At 42.9% G+C, this 20,613-nt stretch overlaps 1 protein-coding gene across 6 annotated transcripts in view; it reads left to right on the forward strand.

The window, feature by feature from the left end:
* UBR1 (ubiquitin protein ligase E3 component n-recognin 1) overlaps window positions 1–20,613 on the forward strand; it is a 130,869-nt gene that overhangs the window by 16,156 nt on the left and 94,100 nt on the right. For all 6 annotated transcript variants that reach the window (XR_016280967.1, XR_016280968.1, XM_089521859.1 and 3 more), the window contains 4 exons: window positions 8,963–9,025; window positions 9,285–9,408; window positions 14,684–14,791; window positions 19,173–19,261. Coding sequence is in view for 4 of the 6 variants with exons in the window: in XM_089521859.1 (XP_089377985.1) it covers window positions 8,963–9,025; window positions 9,285–9,408; window positions 14,684–14,791; window positions 19,173–19,261 (384 nt within the window). In the remaining 2 variants the exon portion in view is untranslated. The remainder of the gene's footprint in view (window positions 1–8,962; window positions 9,026–9,284; window positions 9,409–14,683; window positions 14,792–19,172; window positions 19,262–20,613) is intronic.

The following is a 20,613-nucleotide window of genomic DNA, read 5'->3' on the forward strand; positions in this document are numbered from 1 at the left end:
AGAGAAATAATATAATACAAGGAAAAGGCGGAATATAAATAAATCATACTATTATTATTATTATTATTATTATTATTATTATATTAGAAGGTTAAGAAGTGACATAATAGCCCTGTTTAAATATTTGAAAGGATGTCATATTGTGAATGGAGCAAGATTGTTTCTGCTGAGATTAGGACACAGAGCAATGGATTCAAGATACAGGAAAGTCGATTATACCTAAATGTTAGGAAGAACTTCCTTGATGGTAAGAGCTGTTTGATAGTGGAAGATGCTTCCTCAGAGAGTGGTGGAGTCTCCTTTTTTTGGAGTTTATTAAACAGAGGCTAGATGGTCATCTGTTGGGATTGTTTTGATTGTGAATTCCTGCATGGCAGGGGTTTGGACTGGACTGTCCTTGTGGTCTCTTCCAATTTATTATTTTGATTTATGGCAAGTCATAACTATGAACAAATGGATGCTTCAAAAAGTACACAAAACAATTTCTCAAAATTGACCAAAGGAAAAATATCTTCCGTTGCTTCTCTTAAGATAATACAAACGAATTGAGCATTTGATTCAGATCAGGGCAGTATAAGAAGTACCAGTAGCTTCTACTCAGAGATGAGAGAAATGTATTCCATTTTCTTTGTGGTCCCAAAACACTCTGGAAGACATACATGGAATTAAAATTCTTGAATAGTTTTGTTCAATATTGAAGGTCTAATGGTTGATTGCGATCCCTTGCATGGGGCTATGTGAGAGAGAGCGCAACAGCAACACTATCACCAGTTTTGGCGGGAGTTCTGACATGTGATTTACCTCCCTGGATAGGGAGGGGGCAAGGAGATTGGCCACAAGGGTCTGAAAACTTTACTGAGGTCATGGAGAGTGTGACCAAAGGGAGAGGGCAAGGGACAAATTCCATCAGCTCATCCTTCTGTTTACAAGACACTATGGACAATAAGTCAGCACTGTATTTTCTTTAACTAACTTTGTAACAAGAATGAGATTTATGGGATGAAAAGAAATCTTCGAACAAGCAGTTGTTATCAGTGTTGGGATGAGTGCTCCTGCCTTTTGTATTAATGGATTATTAATGAATAATTACGTCTAACAAGTATTAAAAGTTTGTAGCCTGGAGCCTGTTGTCCAGTGGGTTTGTGAGTAAAAAGAAAAATAAGATTCTTTTTAGGAAAGGGGCATTGAATTATGAAGTAAAATCCTAAAGTTGGAATATTGATGATTTTGCAGTAAAATTAGATTAATATAGGGAGACTGGTTTGTTTTGAGAAAATGGAATTGTTTCAGGTGGAAGTCTTCTCATTGAAAACAGCCTGGGCAACTATCAGGCTGTGCTGCTGATTTATTGTACTAGAGGAGTCACTGTGAAGAGAGAGGGAGTAAAAGAAGGCAAAAATTCAACCCTAAGAACAAGATTGTTTTAGTAACATGGCATGAGATACGACAGGAATTTAAATAGATGATTAATGGCTTTAACAGCTGCAGAATGACTGAAATTTGGATCAGAGAAGTCTGAAGATAAGGAGATTGAATACTTGGAGGAAATGCAGGAAGCAAAGAGTCCAGGTACAGAAGAGCAACGGGGCCAGCCTGGAATTTAATGAGAAAACCAAAACGAGGAAATTTAAGGTTTGATCAAAGGGTTGTTGAAGTGGTTATCTTGGAGGAGACTGCTGGCAGATAATATGGAGAATAGAGGAGAAGCAAGATTGTACGCCATAGGTTTACACAAGGCATCTGACTCCATTCTGGCCTCTGAGGGGAAGAGGAGGTAGGCCAAATGCCATCAGGCCTCCCTAAAGGAACTGAGCCTCCCGACAAGGCATCTGACTCCATCCTGGCCTCTGAGGGGAAGAGGAGGTAGGCCAATGCCTTCCCCAATCCATCTTAATCAGAGTAAGAAGAAGGGCCTTCCCTCCAGTCCATCTGCCCTGGTCCAGGCCTCCGAGGGAGAGAAGATCTGCTGGACTTTTCCCCTTCCCCACTGCCATTCCCTTCTCCTTTTGTGTCTTGTCTCTTTAGATTGTAAGCCTGAAGGCAGGAAAATGTCTAATTAACAATTTGTAAGCAGCTCTGATAGCCTTGGCTGAAGAGCGGGTATAAGTAAATAAATATTATTGTTGTTGTTTTTTTATGTATAGCGCTGTGCAAATCTACAGCGCTATATAAATAATAATAATAATAATAATAATAATAATAATAATAATAATGGGGGGACTTGGGGGAGGGGGTTGAGAATTGCAATAAGATTAAGAATGTTTTCTATGGAGAAATGTTTTTCCACTAGGTGCTGTGTAAAATGGATGACAGGTGCCCACCTTGTTCAATTGAAGAGATTTGATAAAACACCCAGGGTGAAAATTGAGCAGGATAGAGAGAAATAAAGTCTGACTATTCTGGATTTAACTTGTAATTATGGGTCTTATCATATGATGTTGATTTCAGATTTCAGAAAGGGCTTTGTTATTTGTGGCTGGTAAGTAACAAATCTGGTTAAAAAACAAAGTATTTTGATTTATGAAATAATTTACAAAGGTTAAGGTCAATTTGTATGGGTTTTGGGTTTAGATGCCTATAAGGGATATGAACTTGGAACAGGGCTATATAAACAAGATATCAAGGAAAGTTATAGTAACTTTCCCCTCTTTTCTTGTGTTTGTTATTTGTTGGATAACACAGCTGATGTTAGGCTAGAGGGTGGTAAAAGAGAAATTGAGAGGGTTTAATTAAAGTGAATTTAATAGAAACATTTGTGTTTGTGAAGTAAGCAAAATAGAGGTAGGGGATTTAATTGAAGGAAAGACTAATAGTGATACATGATAATGGTTATTAATAGTTAGTAATAAATTATATAAATATTTTATTGAATTTTGGTTAGGAACTATAGCTTTGACTGTAAAAGATTTAATTTGGAGGAGTAATATAACATTTTAGGGGGGTTCTTTGTCTGCATTTGTCTTCTTCGTTGTCTTTTTATTTTATTTTTATATATTAGTTGATCTGTTTTTATATATCTGAAAACTTAAATAAAATTCTATAAAAGAATTTGGAATTGAATGATTACTTATGAGAAGATTACTTGCACATACCTATGCATTACAACTAGAGGAAACATTTAAGGTCCAAAACACTGCAGATGCCCAGCATTGAGCCAGCGCACTTTATTTCTGCAGTGTATTTTGGACACAAGGTTCAAATACCACTACCAACTCAGAGCTTTGCTTTTTGGCCTGGCATCTGCACCCAGGTTTTTCCCCAATGTGCTGTATAGACCCATGTCTAGAAGTTTTAGTTTAAAAAACTGACTCAAAAAATCTGGCTTAGCTTATTCATGGGTCAATGTAAGTACTATACTTTAACTCTTCTCAAAAAAGGAACTATCCCCTTCTCTGAGTAGAGTGATGAAAGGCAAGAGTTTAGTCTGTCCCAAGAGCACCAAAAAGAAGCACCAGCCCCCTCTAATCTCTTTGCATCGTGTTGTTTCTGACCTTTTTGAATGTCAGCATAGGAAAATGGTGATAGTGGCAGCTCTTTAGCGATTCCTCTCAAAGGAGGGTTGAGAGGAATCACACTTTGAAGGATCTGAATAAGACATTTTTGTAAGTTTGCCAGCTTTTCTGGTCTAAAATCAGGCAAGGTTATGACATTAAAGTTAAAGATTATAATCACTGTTAATGAGATTGTTATTTTCTTTCTTTTGCCTTTTCATCCTTCTTGACTTGTGTACTTCTCTTTAACCACACCTGTACCTGGTCATCTCCTCCCACATCACACAACCACAATTTCCTCTAATTCCCCCCTTAGCCATCCAGCCTTTAGGGTGAGCACAGTCATGTATGCCAGAATTTTGTAAGTTCTTTGGCATCACTTTCCATAGCTTCATCCTTTATATCCTTTGTTATATGCCTCTAAATTTTACCCTGGACATATCCACGGGTCATATCAAACTCCATAATTTTGGCCCTCAAACCCATCCTTGGTTTATACATGAGGCTGACTTATAGGCAAATATATATGGTACTAGTTGATAGCCATTGATAGCCTTCTCAAGACAACAGGAAGTCAAGTTGTGTCCAATTTAGACAATATTTTGCTGAAAGCTGGATGCAGGTACTAGGCAGAACACAACCTCAGTGTTGTGCATTGCAGTGTTTACAAACTTATGGTTTTCTTATGAACTTTAAAAAGAGTCAGTTGAGAGCTACAAAGGTTATAACTCATTAAGGAGCAGAAAAAACACACAGATGCGGTGTGTTTTCCTTTCCAAGGAAAAGAAGCAGAAAAGTGAAAACAAATCTAATGCTTCTGATCAGGATACTAGGAATATTAGTATCAACACTAGAACTAGCTCTGTGGACAAAGTTCCATATAAGGACATTGCAAGTTTTCTTGAGACCATATCAAACTAATGTAATAAGGAAAAGACATATTACATTGACTGTAACATTGCAAACAAAGAGATTTGTTTTAGAGAGTCAAACTAGGCAGATTGGATCAGATAACTTCATTTGTACCACAAAACAAAATACTAACAGTCTTTATGAATGGGGTGCCTATTGTGAGGGTCACATAGTTCAGGAAAAATGGGAAGAGACAGAGGAAACACTTAGCATAAATTTACTGGAAATGAGACCAGATAGATAAGAGATGTTAAAGTTTGCAAGCAAAATAAAAAATGAGAATGTACAGGTATATACAGACTACATCAATGTTAAAGTGTATCTATGAAACTAAGGGGGAAACAAGATCCTAGCAGCTATTAAAGGAGTCATCCAAATTACTGGCTCGGGCTGAGAAATGGTTGAACTTGCTGACAGCTGTCTGTTTCAAAGGGGCTCTGAATCTGACAATGGACTAATTAAGCAGAAATAAAATGCAACCATGAGAGTGGAGTTTGAATTGAGATATTCAACAATTTCCAAAAGAAGTGTGCAAAATTAGTAGTGGAACTTTTTTCGTCTGGACAGAATTTCAAAGTACAGCGGGACCTCAGTATTGGCGGAAATGCCATCTGTGGATTTGAGCATCCGTGGATGGCAAGCCCGCTCTGTCCCCAATGGCAGCAAGTGCATGCAGCCATGCCACCATTGGGGACAGTGGGACTGAAGTCCTCCCTCCTTCCTTCCTTTCTTCCCCTTCCCTTCCCCGCAAGGCTTTTGCCCCAGGCTTGGTGGCAGAGGCTGGAGCCCCGTTGGCTGAAGGGAGCTGGGGCCTGGGCCAGAGCTTGGGTTTCAGAGCCTGGAGATTCGTCCCAAGTGCTAGGCCTGGAGGTGGGGGGCTGCGAGACTCAAGCTCGGCCCCAGTTCCCTCCAGCCGATGGGTTTTCAGCCGCCGCCTCTGAACCACCCCAGAAGCCAAGCCCAGGGCAGAAGTCTCAGAGGGAGAGGGAGGGGGAAGAAAGAAGGGAGAGGGAAGGATGAATTTCAGTCTCATTGTTCCCAATGGCAGTGGGAATGGGACTTGAGCATCCGCGGATTATGGTATCCATGGAGGGTTCAGAATGGATCCCCTGCAGATACCAAGGGAAGAATGTAAAAGGATGTTTTTCAATATATCTAAGCACAGGTGTGGAAGGACATGATGCATTAGCTCAGCATGGGCCGAATGATATACAGTTGGGCCTTCCCTTACATGGGGAATCCGTTCCGGACCCCACTGCGTAAGGGAAATACCATGTAAAGTCAAGCCCCATTAGGAACAATGGGGCTCGTTCCCACGTCGTACCGCATGTGACGCGGGCGCACTGTACTTTATGCATTCTCACCCAAGGGTATTGATGAAAATCAGAGTGCGGACAGCAGAAGAAAACTTAATTGCCCCGCGCTGGCTATGCAGACCAAGGTATTCTCTGCTAATAAAAAAGGTCAGCAGAAAGTCTGCAGAGAATGCTGCAGAGAATGGATCTGTTGATTCAAGGACCAGTTTTTCACCCCAACCCACAATGACTAGCTGCGTAAGGTCGAAGCTTCAAACTCTAACAAAACAGGGTTACTCAGAGCCAGTAATGACCATTCCAGCATCTAGACAGCAATGTATATATGAGACCACTTGGAAGACTTTCCAGAAGTAGTGTGAGCAAATTTTGTGATAATGGAAGCTGTACAGACAGAAAATGTCCTGTATTTTCTACAGAGCAAAATAAAGAACTGAAACAATACCTTGAAGGGGCGGGATGCAGTTTTGTCATCTGTGCTGTTTGTAGAAAGCCCTTCTTGGTTCATCCTCCTGATGGAGTTTGTAAAGTTGTCTTCTTGATGGAGACAACTTTACAAACTCAATCGACCATTCACAGATTTTGTACATAGGATTTGCATTTTGTACTGAATAATTTTGTGTGGTCTTCTTTTTTGCCACTTAAGGCTGAAACAGACCAGCAGCTTTAGTTGGCTTCAAGTTGGTGTGTGTAAATGCCATGCCTCCAAGTTGCCTGGAAGTCAAGCCGGCAGTTACACACCAAGCGGCTTGCAGGTGACTTGGTGGTGTTCAGACACCACATGTCCTGGAGCTGGCAAAAAGCCAGCTCCATAGGCAAAGGGGCGGCTTTTCCCCCACCTCAAATAGGAGCAGATTTTTCCCACTCCTATTTGGGGTGGGAAGCTAGCTGGATCCAGCCTTACTGGGGTGGCTCCAGGCCGCCTCATCGGGGCCATGTGTTTCTCCCCTTAGTGAACCATCAATGAGAAGCCAATTTCAAAGTGGCATTTCTTATAGCAATTACATCAGCAAGGCAGGTGTCAAAAATGGTGTTAGTTTCAATAAACTGAACAATGCAGATTAGAAAAAAATAAATTGTCTTTGACCATTGAGCCCTCCTTCTTTCCAAAAGCTGTGTCACAAATTATGCATGAGCCAGACATTAGAACTCCTAATGTTTCTCCAAGTCCAACACATCCTTTAGAAATGCAGTGGCACTCCTTGGATGTCAAAAGGGCTGTAAAGATTTATATAGAAATAGCAAGAGCAATTTGGCATACAGAGACAATATTTATCTCATTTCATCCAAGAACCTTAAGGTTCAAGGCTACTAAAACAATGTTTTCAAGAAGGTCGATAGGTTTCATTTACTTGTGCTATGACTATTTGCACAGACCAAGACTGCAAGAAATGGGCTCATTCGACAAGATCAGTGGCAACTACATCAACATTCAGGATAACATCTTTGTTGGAAGAATTATTTAAAGCAGTTGGATAGAAAGAACCATCAACATTTATCAGACGTTATAAAATGGGTAAATTTAGGTCAGGCCAGGTGGTGTTTGGGTGAACAGATTTACAAGCAGTTAGAGCCACTATCGCCTGTGATTCGACTTGGGTATATCCCAGTGGTTGTGGATTGTGCCTTCAGCCTTCTTGAGAATGAGATATTGATACCTACTGTGAATTATCACTCTAGGGAGGCTGAAGGAGCAATCCACCGCCACCTATGGATGCATTTAAAGCAAAACAAAACAATATTCTTTTGGTTCCTGTTTATCAAACCATTTCCTGTATTGCTATGTACTGTATATGTATTATCCTACTTGAGAGTATGTATTTTCCCTGGAAGAAGATTAACCATCCATTATGAAGCCAAGCCCTCCCTCCAGTCCATCTGCCTTGGTCCAGGCCTTGGAGGTAGAGAGGAACGGCTGGACCTCTTACCCTTTCCCTCCTCCACTCCCTTCTCCTTCTGTGTCATGTCTTTTTAGATTGTAAGCCCGAGGGCAGGGAACAGTCTAACTAAAAAGATTGTATGTATAGCACTGTGTAAATTTACAGCGCTTCATAAATAAAGGTTAATAATATAATAATAATAATAATAATAATAATAATAACAACAACAACTACCTGTTCGTTTTCTTTTTATTTTATTTCTGCATATGAGAGATTGTTAAACCTGGCAGCATGCAAGACTACGTAATAAAACTGAAGAGTGAGAAAGTGGCAGTGGAATAAATGGTTTGGAATTTTGGTCTCCTGCCTTTATCAACTGGCATGAAAGAATATCCCAGTGATTGTGGTTTCTCCTTCAGCCTTTCTAGAATGATCATTCATAGTAGACAGCAGCCTCTCATTTTCCCAGATAAACTGTCCTGAGCTGGTAAGCACATTGTAAACCCAATCTGAACCTGAACCTGGTTCAATAGCAAACTGGCTGTCAGTGCAGATCTTTTAGCAAAGGAATTATATGTACATTATAGGGTCAGTGCAACCATCTAGACTCTGAAACCACATAGCAACAGCACCTCCATCTTTCCAGGATTTGGTTTTAGTTTATTGGCCCTTATCCAACTCACCACTGCTCATGGGCATTGATCCAGGTTGTGCATGGCCTCCTCTGACTCAAAAGTAACAGACAAATAGAGCTAAATGTTTTCTGCATATTACTAAACCCAGATCCCTAAACACATGAATGACCAACAGCTTTGTATAGGTGGTTAAAAGCATTGTGGACAACATTGTGCCACTGAACATTTCACAACACATTTGCCAAAATCAGAGGTAAAATCTCCTAGTCCTCTGGAACTGATCCTTAAAGGTAGAAACAGATTCACTACAGTACAGGTCACCCTCCCTCAGCTTCACAGAACCAGTCCAGGAGGCTACCATGAATGAATTCTCAAAAGCTGCTGAGAAATTGAGGAGAAACGGAAGCAACATACTCACCTGTCTCTTTCCTGATTATTGGCACAACTAAGCCCAGTTCCATCCCCCAATCAGGTCTGAACCCCGGTCTGAAATGAAGGATGAGCACATTCTGGAACCTGGAATGTGTGTGATCAAGTGTTCTACAAAAGACGAATTCAAATTAGAATTCTAATGCTGAATTACTGTATATGTTTGCCAGTATCACTTCTATTGGTACCTGAAGGACCCTTAATTGTTTTTTTTAAACTTCAGTCCCCCATTGTTTATGTAAAACGATAACATCAAGTGCTTTCATCATTTCATTTAAATGTTTATTGTCTTTTTTATGCAGGGTCGAAAGGCAGTTAAGAAAGGGCCATACGTTGTTTGCCAAGAAGCAAAAGAAGATATTAAGGTATTGTGCCGAAATGTTTAAAAGTCATGATGAGTAACAGTTCTGTTACTTTAATAAAACTTATTCTTAGAAACCTTGATTTATTCAGATTTTTCCTTTGTTGCATTTGACTAATATAGCTTAACCTTAGATAAAAGTTGTCTTGAATTTCTGTTTGGGAGCAAAAATGGTGAAGTACCAAATATAACAGAAAAATTATTGGGAAGATTAAAAAACGTTACATATCCTCATTGAAATGCTGTCTGTTTTTATCTTCCAGAAACATTCAAACAATGTTTCCCAAGGTCCTCTCAACGTGAAAGTTCTTCATGCTGATATTATGGCTCATCAGAAATTTGCTTTACGTCTTGGTTCCTGGTTAAACAAACTTATGAGTTATTCAAGTAAGTGTCTTAAACTGTGATGTCACATGTACATATGCCAAAACATCAGCTGTAGCTCAGATTCCTTCGCCACACTCATTGTGGGCTCCTGCCTACTGCCTCACTCTCAGTCAGGAGAGCAGAATTGGTTGTGGAAAGTATCCGATATACCTGATTCTGAGGAAGAATCTCTTGGAGACAGGCATTTTGAGTGTGGTATCCTGGTGTACCACCTATGTTGCAAGCTCATAGTCCCAGGGCACCCGGATAACAATGCTTGGCTCCTAGGAGCACTCACAGGAAGGCATTTGAGTCCTAGCTACCTCTGAAGAGCTGTTTCTCTATGGTGGTATTGCCACTAGTAGGAAAGAGATCTTGTAGCGCCTTTGAGACTAAAAAAAGAAGTTGTCAGCATGAGCTTTGATAGACTTAAATCTACTTCTTCAAATGCATCTGAGGAAGTAGAATTAAGGCCCCATACAGACTGCCAAAATAAAGCTGCTTTGGGTCACTTTGGAGGTATGCTGTTTAAATGTTGCATGCATCTCAAGAATCCAGAAGGTGCGCCAAAGCTGTGTTCCATTCCTTAGGATTGGATTGTGGCTTTGGCTCAGCTTCCGAACTCTTCGGCTGCATGCAATATTTAAACAGCAAACTTCCAAAGTGACCCGAAGCAGCTTTATTTTGGCTTGTCTATATGGGGCCTAAATCTACAAAAGCTCATGCTGCCAACTTTTTTCTTGAGTCTCAAAGGTGCTACAAGATCTTTCTACATACTGATTCTACAGATAAACACGACTATATGTTTGAAGTTCACCTTGCTGCTGCTTAGCTGTGCCATTTATTGCAGTTGGAGAATATGTAGGGAGGCACTCCAAACCAGTACCATTCTGGTAGGAATGTACAGAATTTGCCTTGTCTTGTGTTCTGTCACTTCACACAAGCATCTCACTCTGCTTTATGGAATGGTTGTGCCTGCGGAACAAAGAGGCATGTTAGATTTTTTTTAAAATACTGCTTCTTTCCATGTCTGTTCCAGAGTGAAATGCTCCGAAAATAGGGTTCAGGAGTGTGCCTAACGTGCGGCAGCGGCACCATCATGGCGGCCTCTGGTTCACACGGGGGCTGCCATGATGGTGCAGCGTCCGCACCTCGCAGACAGGAAGTGGCATCATGGTGGCGCCCCTTCCTCTTTGCGGCACTGCAAAAAAGAAGCTGCTCTAGGCAGTTGCTTTTTGGCAGTGCGTCGGTGCTGTGTGGTGTGGCTGCTGCAGCACCGATGTGGGGGAAAGACAAGTGGCACAGAGCCACCCATCTGTCCAGCCCCTTTGTTTTATTTCAGCTTCTTATGTTAGAAGTGCCTCACACCAGCTTTCTACTGAAGATTGCTGTTCTGCCCAGATATTTTTTTCCCCGTGAAGATGCTCTTTGCAGTAAACAGCATGTTTGAGAGCAAGAGTAGTGGGAAGTGGGGGAATTTCAGATGAGATCCTCAGCTTAAATCAGGATCATATTCTAAGACAGGGCTCTTGGAATGAACTACTTATCATTCGAAATAAGTCACAAGTGCATATATATTTTGAGTAGTTTCATCCCTTGCCTTGATATATGATACCTTTGGTATTGCTTGTTCATTATTATTATTATTATTATTAACCTTTATTTATGAAGCGCTGTAAATTTACACAGCGCTGTACATGCAATCTTTTTAGTTAGACGGTTCCCTGCCCTCGGGCTTACAATCTAAAAAGACATGACACAGAAGGAGAAGGGAGTGGTGGAGGGAGAGGGTAAGAGGTCCAGCAGTTCCTCTCTACCTCCGAGGCCTGGACCAAGGCAGATGGACTGGAGGGAGGGCTTGGCTTCACAATGGATGGTTAATCTTCTTCCAGGGAAAATACATACTCTCAAGTAGGATAATACAAATACAATACATAGCAATACAGGAAATGGTTTGATAAACAGGCACTAAAAGAACATCAGATGGTAAGCGACAATTATGCAATGCCTGGGAAGGCTTCTCTGAACAGGAAGGTTTTCAACTCCGTTTTGAAGCTAGTTAAAGAAGTGATGGCTCTTGCTTGTGGGGGAAGAAGGTTCCAGGAGTGAGGGGCAGCAAGTGAAAAGGGGCGAATCCAGGATGGGGCAGAGGAAATCCTGGGCTGAGACAGGAGCCCTTGACTACCAGAACGAAGGGCCCTGGTGGGAAGGTGAGGAGAAAGAAGGTCTGATAAGTAAGGAGGGGCCAGTCCATGGAGGGCTTTAAATGTCGACAGCAGGAGCTTATACTGAATGTGGAAAGGGAGGGGGAGCCAGTGAAGGGATGCCAACATAGGAGAGATGTGGTCAGAGCGGTGGGTGGAAGTGATAATGCGTGCAGCTGAATGCTGGACAGAGATTAAAGGACGGAGGTGAGAAAGAGGAAGCCCAGCCAGGAGGACGTTACAGTAATCAAGTCGTGAGACCACTAGGGCATGGACCAGGATCTTGGCAGTAGAGGCGGAGAGATATGGTCGGATTTTGGCAATATTGTACAAAAAGAATCTACAAGCCTTGGCTGTGGTCTGGATCTGAGGGATACACGACAGAGAAGAGTCAAAGATAAAACCAAGACTGCGGGCTTGCTGGACTGGTTGAATAGAAATGTTGTCCACAGAGACAGAAAAAGAGTGTTGAAGGGTGGGCTTAGGGGGAAAGACAAGAAGCTCCGTCTTGGACATGTTGAGCTTCAAACGCCGATGGCGCATCCACTGCGAGACAGCTGTGAGGCAGGACGAGACTTGCTGTTGAAGCATTGGAGAAAGGTCAGGGGCGTCGGCATAGAGATGGTAGGAAAAACCAAAAGAGCTAATGAGTTTTCCTAAGGACAGTGTGTAGAGAGAAAACAGAAGGGGACCCAGAACAGAGCCCTGGGGAACTCCAACAGATAAGGGAACAGGAGAAGAAGTCTGACCCCCTGCAACTACTGCAAAAGATCTGCCAGACAAGTAAGATCTAAACCAGTCAAGAACAGAGTCTGAGAACCCAAGGCCAGAAAGTATATCCACTAGAAGACAGTGATCAACAGTGTCAAAGGTTGCAGACAAATCGAGAAGGATGAGAACAGAGTAGAGGCCATTAGCCTTGGCCTGTAAAAGGTCATTTGAGATCTTAGTGAGAGCTGTCTCTGTGGAATGCCTTGGGCGGAAACCAGACTGAAAGGGACCAAGGATGGAGTTGGTTTCAAGAAACTCAAGACAGCGCGAATAAACAACCCGTTCCAAAACCTTAGAAAGAAAGGGGAGAAGAGAAATCGGGCGATAGCTAGACAAAGAGGAGGGGTCAAGAGAAGTTTTTTTCAGAATTGGGGAAATGAGAGCATGTTTGAAGTCCGACGGGAAGGAGCCTGTAGAGAGAGAGAGATTGAAGATATGGAGAAGCGAGGGCAGAAAGGAGGGAGCTATAGAGATTAGAAGAGGAGTAGGAATTGGATCAAGAGGACAGGTTGCAGGTTTGGAAGAGTTCAGAAGTGTAGAGAGTTCATCCAAAGAGGCAGGAGGAAACACAGAAAATTTTTTAGGCGAGGGCGATAGAAGATTAAGAGCAGAAGAAGAATCAGGAGGGACTATCTCAGAGCGAATAGTGGTAATCTTAGAGATGAAATAATTAGCAAAGTCATTAGGAGAGAATGATGAAGAGACAGGAGGAGAGGGAGGTTTAAGCAAAGTGTTGAAGATGGAGAACAAACACTGCGGGCGCCTCTCATTGGTGGAGATCAATGATTTGTAATAATTCTGTTTTGCTATAGACAGGGCGCGTGAGAAGGAAGAAAGAACAAATTTGAAATGGATAAAATCAGCCCACTCTTTGGACTTTCTCCAAAGACGTTCGGCCGCTCTAGAGCAGGACCGGAGAAACTTAATGTTGGGGGTAAGCCAGGGCTGAGGTCTAGTCTTGGAGGAAGAAGTGCGTACAGAGACAGGGGCAAAATGGTCAAGAGTCGAGGAAAGAGTGGCGTTAAATAAAGACATTGCTGAATCAGCAGAATCCCCGAGATTTAGGGAAGAGAGAGATGAATCCAGGGTCAGACCAAGATGGTTAGAGTCAACAGATTGAAGATCACGAAAATGGCGTAGAATAGTATGGCGAGGAGGAGGAGTATAAGTAAGAGCAAAGGAGATTAAGTGATGATCAGATAGTGGAAAATCAAGAGCCACATAGTCAGAAATGGCGCAGTTTGCAGCAAGAACTAAGTCAAGACAGTGACCAAGAGAATGAGTTGAAGAGTTGGAATGTGGTTGGAGGCCAAAAGAAGCTAGCAGAGAGTTAAAGCAAGATGTTGTAGGGTTATTGGAATCGTCAACGTGGATATTAAAGTCACCTAGGATCAGAGTGGGGACTGAATCTGAAATAAAGAAAGTCAGCCGTGATTCGAAGTCTGAGAGGAACTGGGTGGCAGAACCAGGAGGGCGATAGATGACTGCAACCCGGAGCTGTAGAGGAGAAAAGAGTCTAATAGGATGAAACTCAAAGGAAGAGAAATGATAGCTGGGGGGAAAAGATAGAACTTGAAACTGGCAGGAGTTAGATAGCAAGATACCAACCCCTCCTCCTCGACCCTCAGGACGGCTTGTGTGCGTGAAGGAGAGACCACCAAAAGAAAGGGCAGCGGAGGTTGCAGTATCACGGGCTGGGAGCCAGGTTTCGGTGAGAGTGAGGAGGTTAAAGGATTCAGAGAGAAAGAGGTCATGAATTGCTGTTGCTTTAGGGGCAGCAGAGCGGCAGTTCCAGAGGGAACAGAGGAAGGGAAGCAGGGAGACAGGGAGAGGCCGGATGGGGATCAGGTTAGGAGAAATGTGGCGAGCCATGGGAAGGATGGGGTTCACAGAGAAAAGAAAGAGGTGTAGCTGGCTTTACAATTAAAGGTCAACAACAACAACAACAACAATAATAATGAAAACAATAATAATGTTGCCAGCTCAGGCCTTCTGGGGATGAGTCCAATGCAAGCAGGAAGCAGGAAGGAACTAGTTCAGAACTAGTTTAGGATATGCATCAAATATACAAGAAGCTATCGTTTTTGTACTTTGATTTGAAAGGAAATGTACTTCTGTGGTATTGATTATCAGTGTAAGCATAACTATTAGCCTTAGTGTGTATGAAATGCCCTTACTGTGGATAAAATATAATTATTTGAACAGAAGGATACATCTGTTATATCTGATTGTTTATTGGATAAGTTATTTTGTCAAAAGTTGTACATTTCTAAGTGGTTATTTGATAACAAATTCCTTTAAATTCTATCCTTCTGTCTTAGGTGACTTTCGTCAGATCTTTTGTCAAATATGTCTAAAACAGGAAACTGATTCAGAGAAACCTTGTCTTATAAGTAGATTGATGCTTTGGGATGCAAAACTTTATAAAGGTAAGCTGAATCAATGTTAAGCTTTTTGTAATTTCAGTGAAAATGTGAGTGAGTCACCTCATTGTTGCAATGTTTATTTAAGATAAATTCCTATATCTGTATCATTGATGTATGAATACCGTACTTCCATATTACTCTAGTGTAGGAGAAGAATAAATGAATTAGTCATGCTCTTGTCACATCACCCTCAGTCTGTGTCTAGTTCTGCATAGCCAATTAATAGGTGGTGTTTATCATTATTGGTGTAAGAACATCAGTCCATACTGCACTAATGTTAGTCTTACTTTTAGAACTATACCACAATTAATTTGAATAAATCTTTCTTTGTGTGAGAAGGTCTGTCAATAGCTATGTGGAATCTGTATATGGACAGGTGGCACCTGTATATTCAGAGACAGTATGCCATTGGAATGTCAGTTGCGAGGAAGTGACAAGGACTGGGGCTTCCATATAGCTGGCTAGAGTGAGAAGCAGAATATTGACTAGATAGACCTGTTTGATCTATTGGAGTTCTTGGCATGCCCTCATGAATGGGAGAGAATGGCAGAAAGAGATAGTGGGACTGCTACGGATAGGTGAGGCTTCATAAATGAATGCAATACTTGGTTTCTTGTTTGTACTGACTGTGGCAATAAATCATTGTAAGAATCCTTAATGACGTCATTAATGTGAGACTAATTATACCCCTTCCCAATTTACTCCTCCTTCCTACCCATTCAGCCACCTTTTAATAATTTATTCACCTGATTAACACAAAGGTGACACAGGCCACCCTGAAGGGTTGGCCTGAAGCCACCCCTGAGAGAGCCAGTTTGAGGCCGCGGCTCCAATCCACCTTTTGACCAGCCCAAAAAGAAGTGGCAAATAGCTGCTGGATCATCCAGAAGCTGTCCCACGTGTGAACACCTGGGCAGCGTGAAGCCAGCTTCTGGACAGCTTAAGAATGTGCGGCATCAAAGCGCCACACTCTGGAGCCGCCCAGACAGCAGCTCTAAGAGGCAATCTAAATCACCCCATTTAGCTTGAATGTGTGATCATATAATACCTAAAAATGAATTAATAATAATAATAATAAAAGCTTTATTTTTATCCCGCCTTTCCACAGATCAAGGCGGCGTACAACAGTGGGGGTTGCGTCCCCAGAACAGACAAATAGCAGTAAAACAGTAAAAACAACAGCATCAATATACAGTAACATTTCCAAACCAATTCAATATAAAATATACAATTCATAAAATTCATGCCGGCAGAACAATGCTGACCACAAAAGGGGGGGGGGGAGGAAGCATTCTGGGGCAGAGGTCAGGGGTAGGCCTGCTCAAATAAGTAGGTTTTTAGCCCCTTCTTAAATTGGGCTAGGGAGGTGGTTGAGCGGAGCTCGAAGGGCAGCAAGTTCCAGAGGTTGGGGGCCGAGATGGAAAAGGCCCTCCTAGAGGTGGAAATATATTTCCCCTCTGGAACTCTTAACAGTTGATGCCCTGATGATCTGAGTGTGCGGGGCGGATTGTGCGGGGAGAGGCGGTCCTCCAGGTACCCTGGGCCCAAGCCATTTAGGGCTTTATAGGTAATAACCAACACCTTGTATTGCGCCCGGAAGCGAATAGGCAGCCAATGTAGGTCTTTAAGAACTGGTGTAATATGACTGGCCCTGGCAGTGCCAGTGACCAGTCGGGCTGCCATATTCTGCACAAGTTGCAGCTTCCGGGTATGGTACAAGGGTTGCCCCATGTAGAGCGCATTGCAGAAATCCAAACGAGAGGTTACCAGGGCATGTACAACAGTTTCAAGGTCCCTCCGGTCAAGGTAGGGTCGCAGCTGGCGTATCAGCCGAAGCTGATAGCAGGTGCTCCTGACCGTCGCATCCACCTGAGATGTAAGGTGGAGGGACGAGTCAAGGAGCACCCCCAGACTGCGTACCGAGTCCTTCACGGAAAGCGTGATTCCGTTCAAGACGGGTGGAACCACCGCCAACCCTGAACCGGGAGAACCTATCACAAGTACTTCCGTCTTCTCTGGATTCAGGCTGAGTCTGTTGTCCCTCATCCATCCCATTACCGACTCCAGACAGGCCACGAGAGAAGAGACGCCAACCCCAGTCACTGCATCAGTCGGAGACATAGAGAAAACTATTTGGGTGTCATCAGCGTACTGATAACCCCTCGCCCCACGTCTCCGGATGATCTCTCCCAGCGGTTTCATGTAAATGTTAAAAAGCATGGGAGACAGGATGGCTCCTTGAGGGACCCCAGATGTAAGGGCCCTCTTATTGGAGCACACGTCTCCCAGCTGCACCATCTGGAACCTCCCGGAGAGGTAGGAACGGAACCACTGGAGCGCAATGCCCCCAATTCCCACCTCCGCCAGGCGCTCCAGAAGGATACCATGGTCTATGGTATCGAAAGCCGCTGAGATGTCCAAGAGCACTAACAGGGACACGCTACCCCTGTCCATGCCCAGACGGAGATCATCGACCAAGGCTACCATAGCAGTCTCAACCCCGTAACCCGCCCAAAAGCCAGTTTGAAATGGGTCTAGATAATCCGTCTCATCCAAGACCGATTGAAGCTGGATTGCAACCGCCCGCTCGATCACCTTCCCCAAAAATGGCAGTAGCGAGAATGGCCGATAATTATTATGCAACAGGGGGTCGAGGGAGGGCTTTTTTAGTAGAGGTTTTACAGTGGCCAATTTCAAAGAAGATGGAAATTGCCCTTCCCTCAGAGATGTATTAATAATCCGATGTAACAATGTGGTCACAATCGGCCCCCCCTGTGCCGCTAGCCATGAGGGACAGGGATCGAGAGAGCAAGTTGTCTTCCTAACACTTCCAAGGATCTTGTCCACATCCTCGGTACTGACAGACTCAAACTGATCCAGAATAACTGAATTCACAGAAGCCCTGGATGCCTCTACTCTAGGTTCTGCTCTAAAGCTGGCCTCAAGACCTTCGCTTATCCGAGAGATTTTATCCACGAAGAAGTTGTTAAAATGGTCACAGCAGGCCTTAGAAGGTTCAAGGATCTGGTTCGGGGCAGGAGGGAGCTGAGTTAGCTCCCTCACTACCCTGAACTCTGCTGGACGCGACTCCGCGGACGCGACACGTGCACCATAGAACGAGTTCTTAGCTGCACGTATCGCCTCTCCATAGTCCTCCAAAAGGTGGTCTAGGAGAGTCTTGTTGGATAAGCGCTGGTGTTTCCGCCAGCGGTGCTCTAGCCGTCGCAGAACCCGCTTCCTCGCCCAGAGATCTTCCGTATACCAGGGCTTTCGTTTGGAAGCAGGCCTGAGAGGACGCTTGGGAGCGATACTGTGTATAGCCCTAGAGAGACCGGTATTCCAGATACCAGTCAGGGCATCAACAGAGTCGCCGTCATTTCCAACCATAAGCCCCTCTAGGGCTTCCTGGAACCTTTTGGGTTCCATCAGCCTTCGAGGGTGGACCATTCTAATAGGTCCGCCGCCTCCGGGAGGGATCTGGGTAGAAGCCTTGATCACTGCCTCTACCAGGAAGTGATCCGTCCATGACAGGGGGGAAATATTAGTTATTTCCGCCCACGGATTTTCCATGCTCGTACAAAAGACCATATCAAGCGTATTACCCGCAGAATGCGTTGGACCCGAGACCAGTTGAGACAGGCCCATGGAAGTCATGGTATCCATGAATTCGCGAACCGCACCGGATGGAACATAGCTGGCCGCGAGGGGAATGTTGAAGTCACCCAGGACCAATAGCCTGGGCGATTCCAACAGTACCTCCGAGACCAGCTGTGTCAGTTCGTTAAGGGAGTCTGTTAGCGCACGAGGTGGCCGGTACACCAACAAAATCCCTAGACTGTCTCTGGCCTTCAGGGTCAGGTAAATACACTCGATGTAGGTAGTTTGACGAACATGGTTCCTGGAAAGAGACAAGGTGTTCTTGTGGATCAAGGCGACACCCCCCCCCCACCCACCTAACCTGGTCTGGTCCTTCACTGAGTACCCGGCAGGTAGGGCCTGGGCCCACACAGCTTCCCCTCCAGGCCCAAGCCAGGTCTCAGTAATGCAAGCCAGGTCACAGTTGTTATCCTCAATTAGATCATGAATGATGTGATTGACCACCACTTAATAATTTCCAAGAGTGATATCTAACATTTCATCCTGAGATTGTTTCACAGAGCAGATCATACTTGTGTATGTGTAGCAGTTTTGATGGTTTTTCTTTTTAAATTATTATTAATCCAGTTGTTTTATTTTGTAAAATATTTATTGTATGGAATAAAATATTTCTTAAAATTTGATACTTCATGTTTTTCACCTGTTTTTCTTTCAAAACAAGGAAGGGTTTTGTTTTGTTTTGTTTTGTTTTTCCTGAGGAAAACATTAACTTATTTTCGTCTGCCAGGAGCAAGGAAGATATTACATGAATTGATCTTCAGCAGTTTTTTCATGGAAATGGAGTACAAAAAACTTTTTGCCATGGAATTTGTTAAGGTAATCTTAACATTCATCTTATAGTAGTAAAAATTATTCATAGCTTTTAAAATAGTGATTGAAACATCAAGGAAATGCCCCTCTGAGAGCAATAATATCCAATCTGATTAAAATAAGTTAATAATTATTACACTTTAACAATCTTTTTTTATATACAGATAGGTGGTACATGGCTGAATGGCAATTATGTAACATTTTAATCATTTATGAAATAATTCTTCAAAAATAATATAGAATCTCAGAGCACATCAAGAATACTGCTACAGCGCGCCCGCGTCATACGCGGGCACGCTTTACGCGGCTTGAGCATACGTTGCGCCCCGTGCGCCGCCGTTTCCAATGGGGCTTGAGCATAGGCGGAAATCGCCTTACGCGGAGGGATCCGGAACGGATCCCCGCGTAAGGCGAGGACCCACTGTATAACTATACACTGTGAAAGTATACAGTGGGACCTCGGTATTAGCTGGGGTTTGGTTCCTGAACCTCGCTTGGATACCAAAATCTTTGAATGCTGAAGTCCCATTAATTCCAATGGCATAGTACAATGATGTCCCTTATATAAAATGGCAAAAGTAAGTTTTGCTTTTTGGAATTTATTTATCTTTAAATTATTTTCGAACCGTGGATGATTTCAAATCTGATGCCACACATTCACTTTATCTTATCTTATTTTTATAATTAATGCTATGAGAGAGCCAGCAGAGTGATTTAATTGTTGAATTATAATTCTGGAGACCAGGGTCCAAATCCCTGCTTGGTCATGGAAATCCACTGGGTGGCCTTGGGCGAGTCACTGTCTCAGCCTCAGAGGAAGACAAAGGGCAAACCCCCTCTGAACAAATTTTATCAAGAAAACCCCTTTTGGGTTTTTAGTCAGATATAAATCAGAAACGTAAGTCAGAAACGACTCGAAGGCACACAACCACAAAGTATCTTCAGTGTTCCAAGACTGCATGCCCTTTCAGGTAGAATACTTGGGAAAGAGCTATGTTTATTCCTCCCTCTGTGATTTTTTTTAAAGAAAAATTATTGTACCTAATTTTTAGTAACCTCAATTGTCCTTCAGCTGTATATATGAGTGTAGAGAAATCTCGATGTGTTTTCCTACCAATATGTTTTAATGTTTCCCCTCTGTTTTAAACCACTGCATCTATCAGGAAAGGTTGTTGAGAAAGAGATCTTGTTCATATTCAGTAGCTAAAAAAAGATAAAGACTAAGAAATTTATTCTAGTGTGAACCTTTGTATCTGATGATATAAGATGATCATAGTTCATGGAAGTTAATGCTATGATAAATCTGTTAGGTGTCACAGGGCTTTTTGTCTCCAAGAGCCTGTGATACCTGTCCTTTT

This window comes from Sceloporus occidentalis, unplaced genomic scaffold, assembly GCF_023333645.1.
Source record: "Sceloporus occidentalis isolate IW3139 unplaced genomic scaffold, rSceOcc1.0.p SCAF_4, whole genome shotgun sequence".
Lineage (NCBI taxonomy): Eukaryota > Metazoa > Chordata > Lepidosauria > Squamata > Phrynosomatidae > Sceloporus > Sceloporus occidentalis.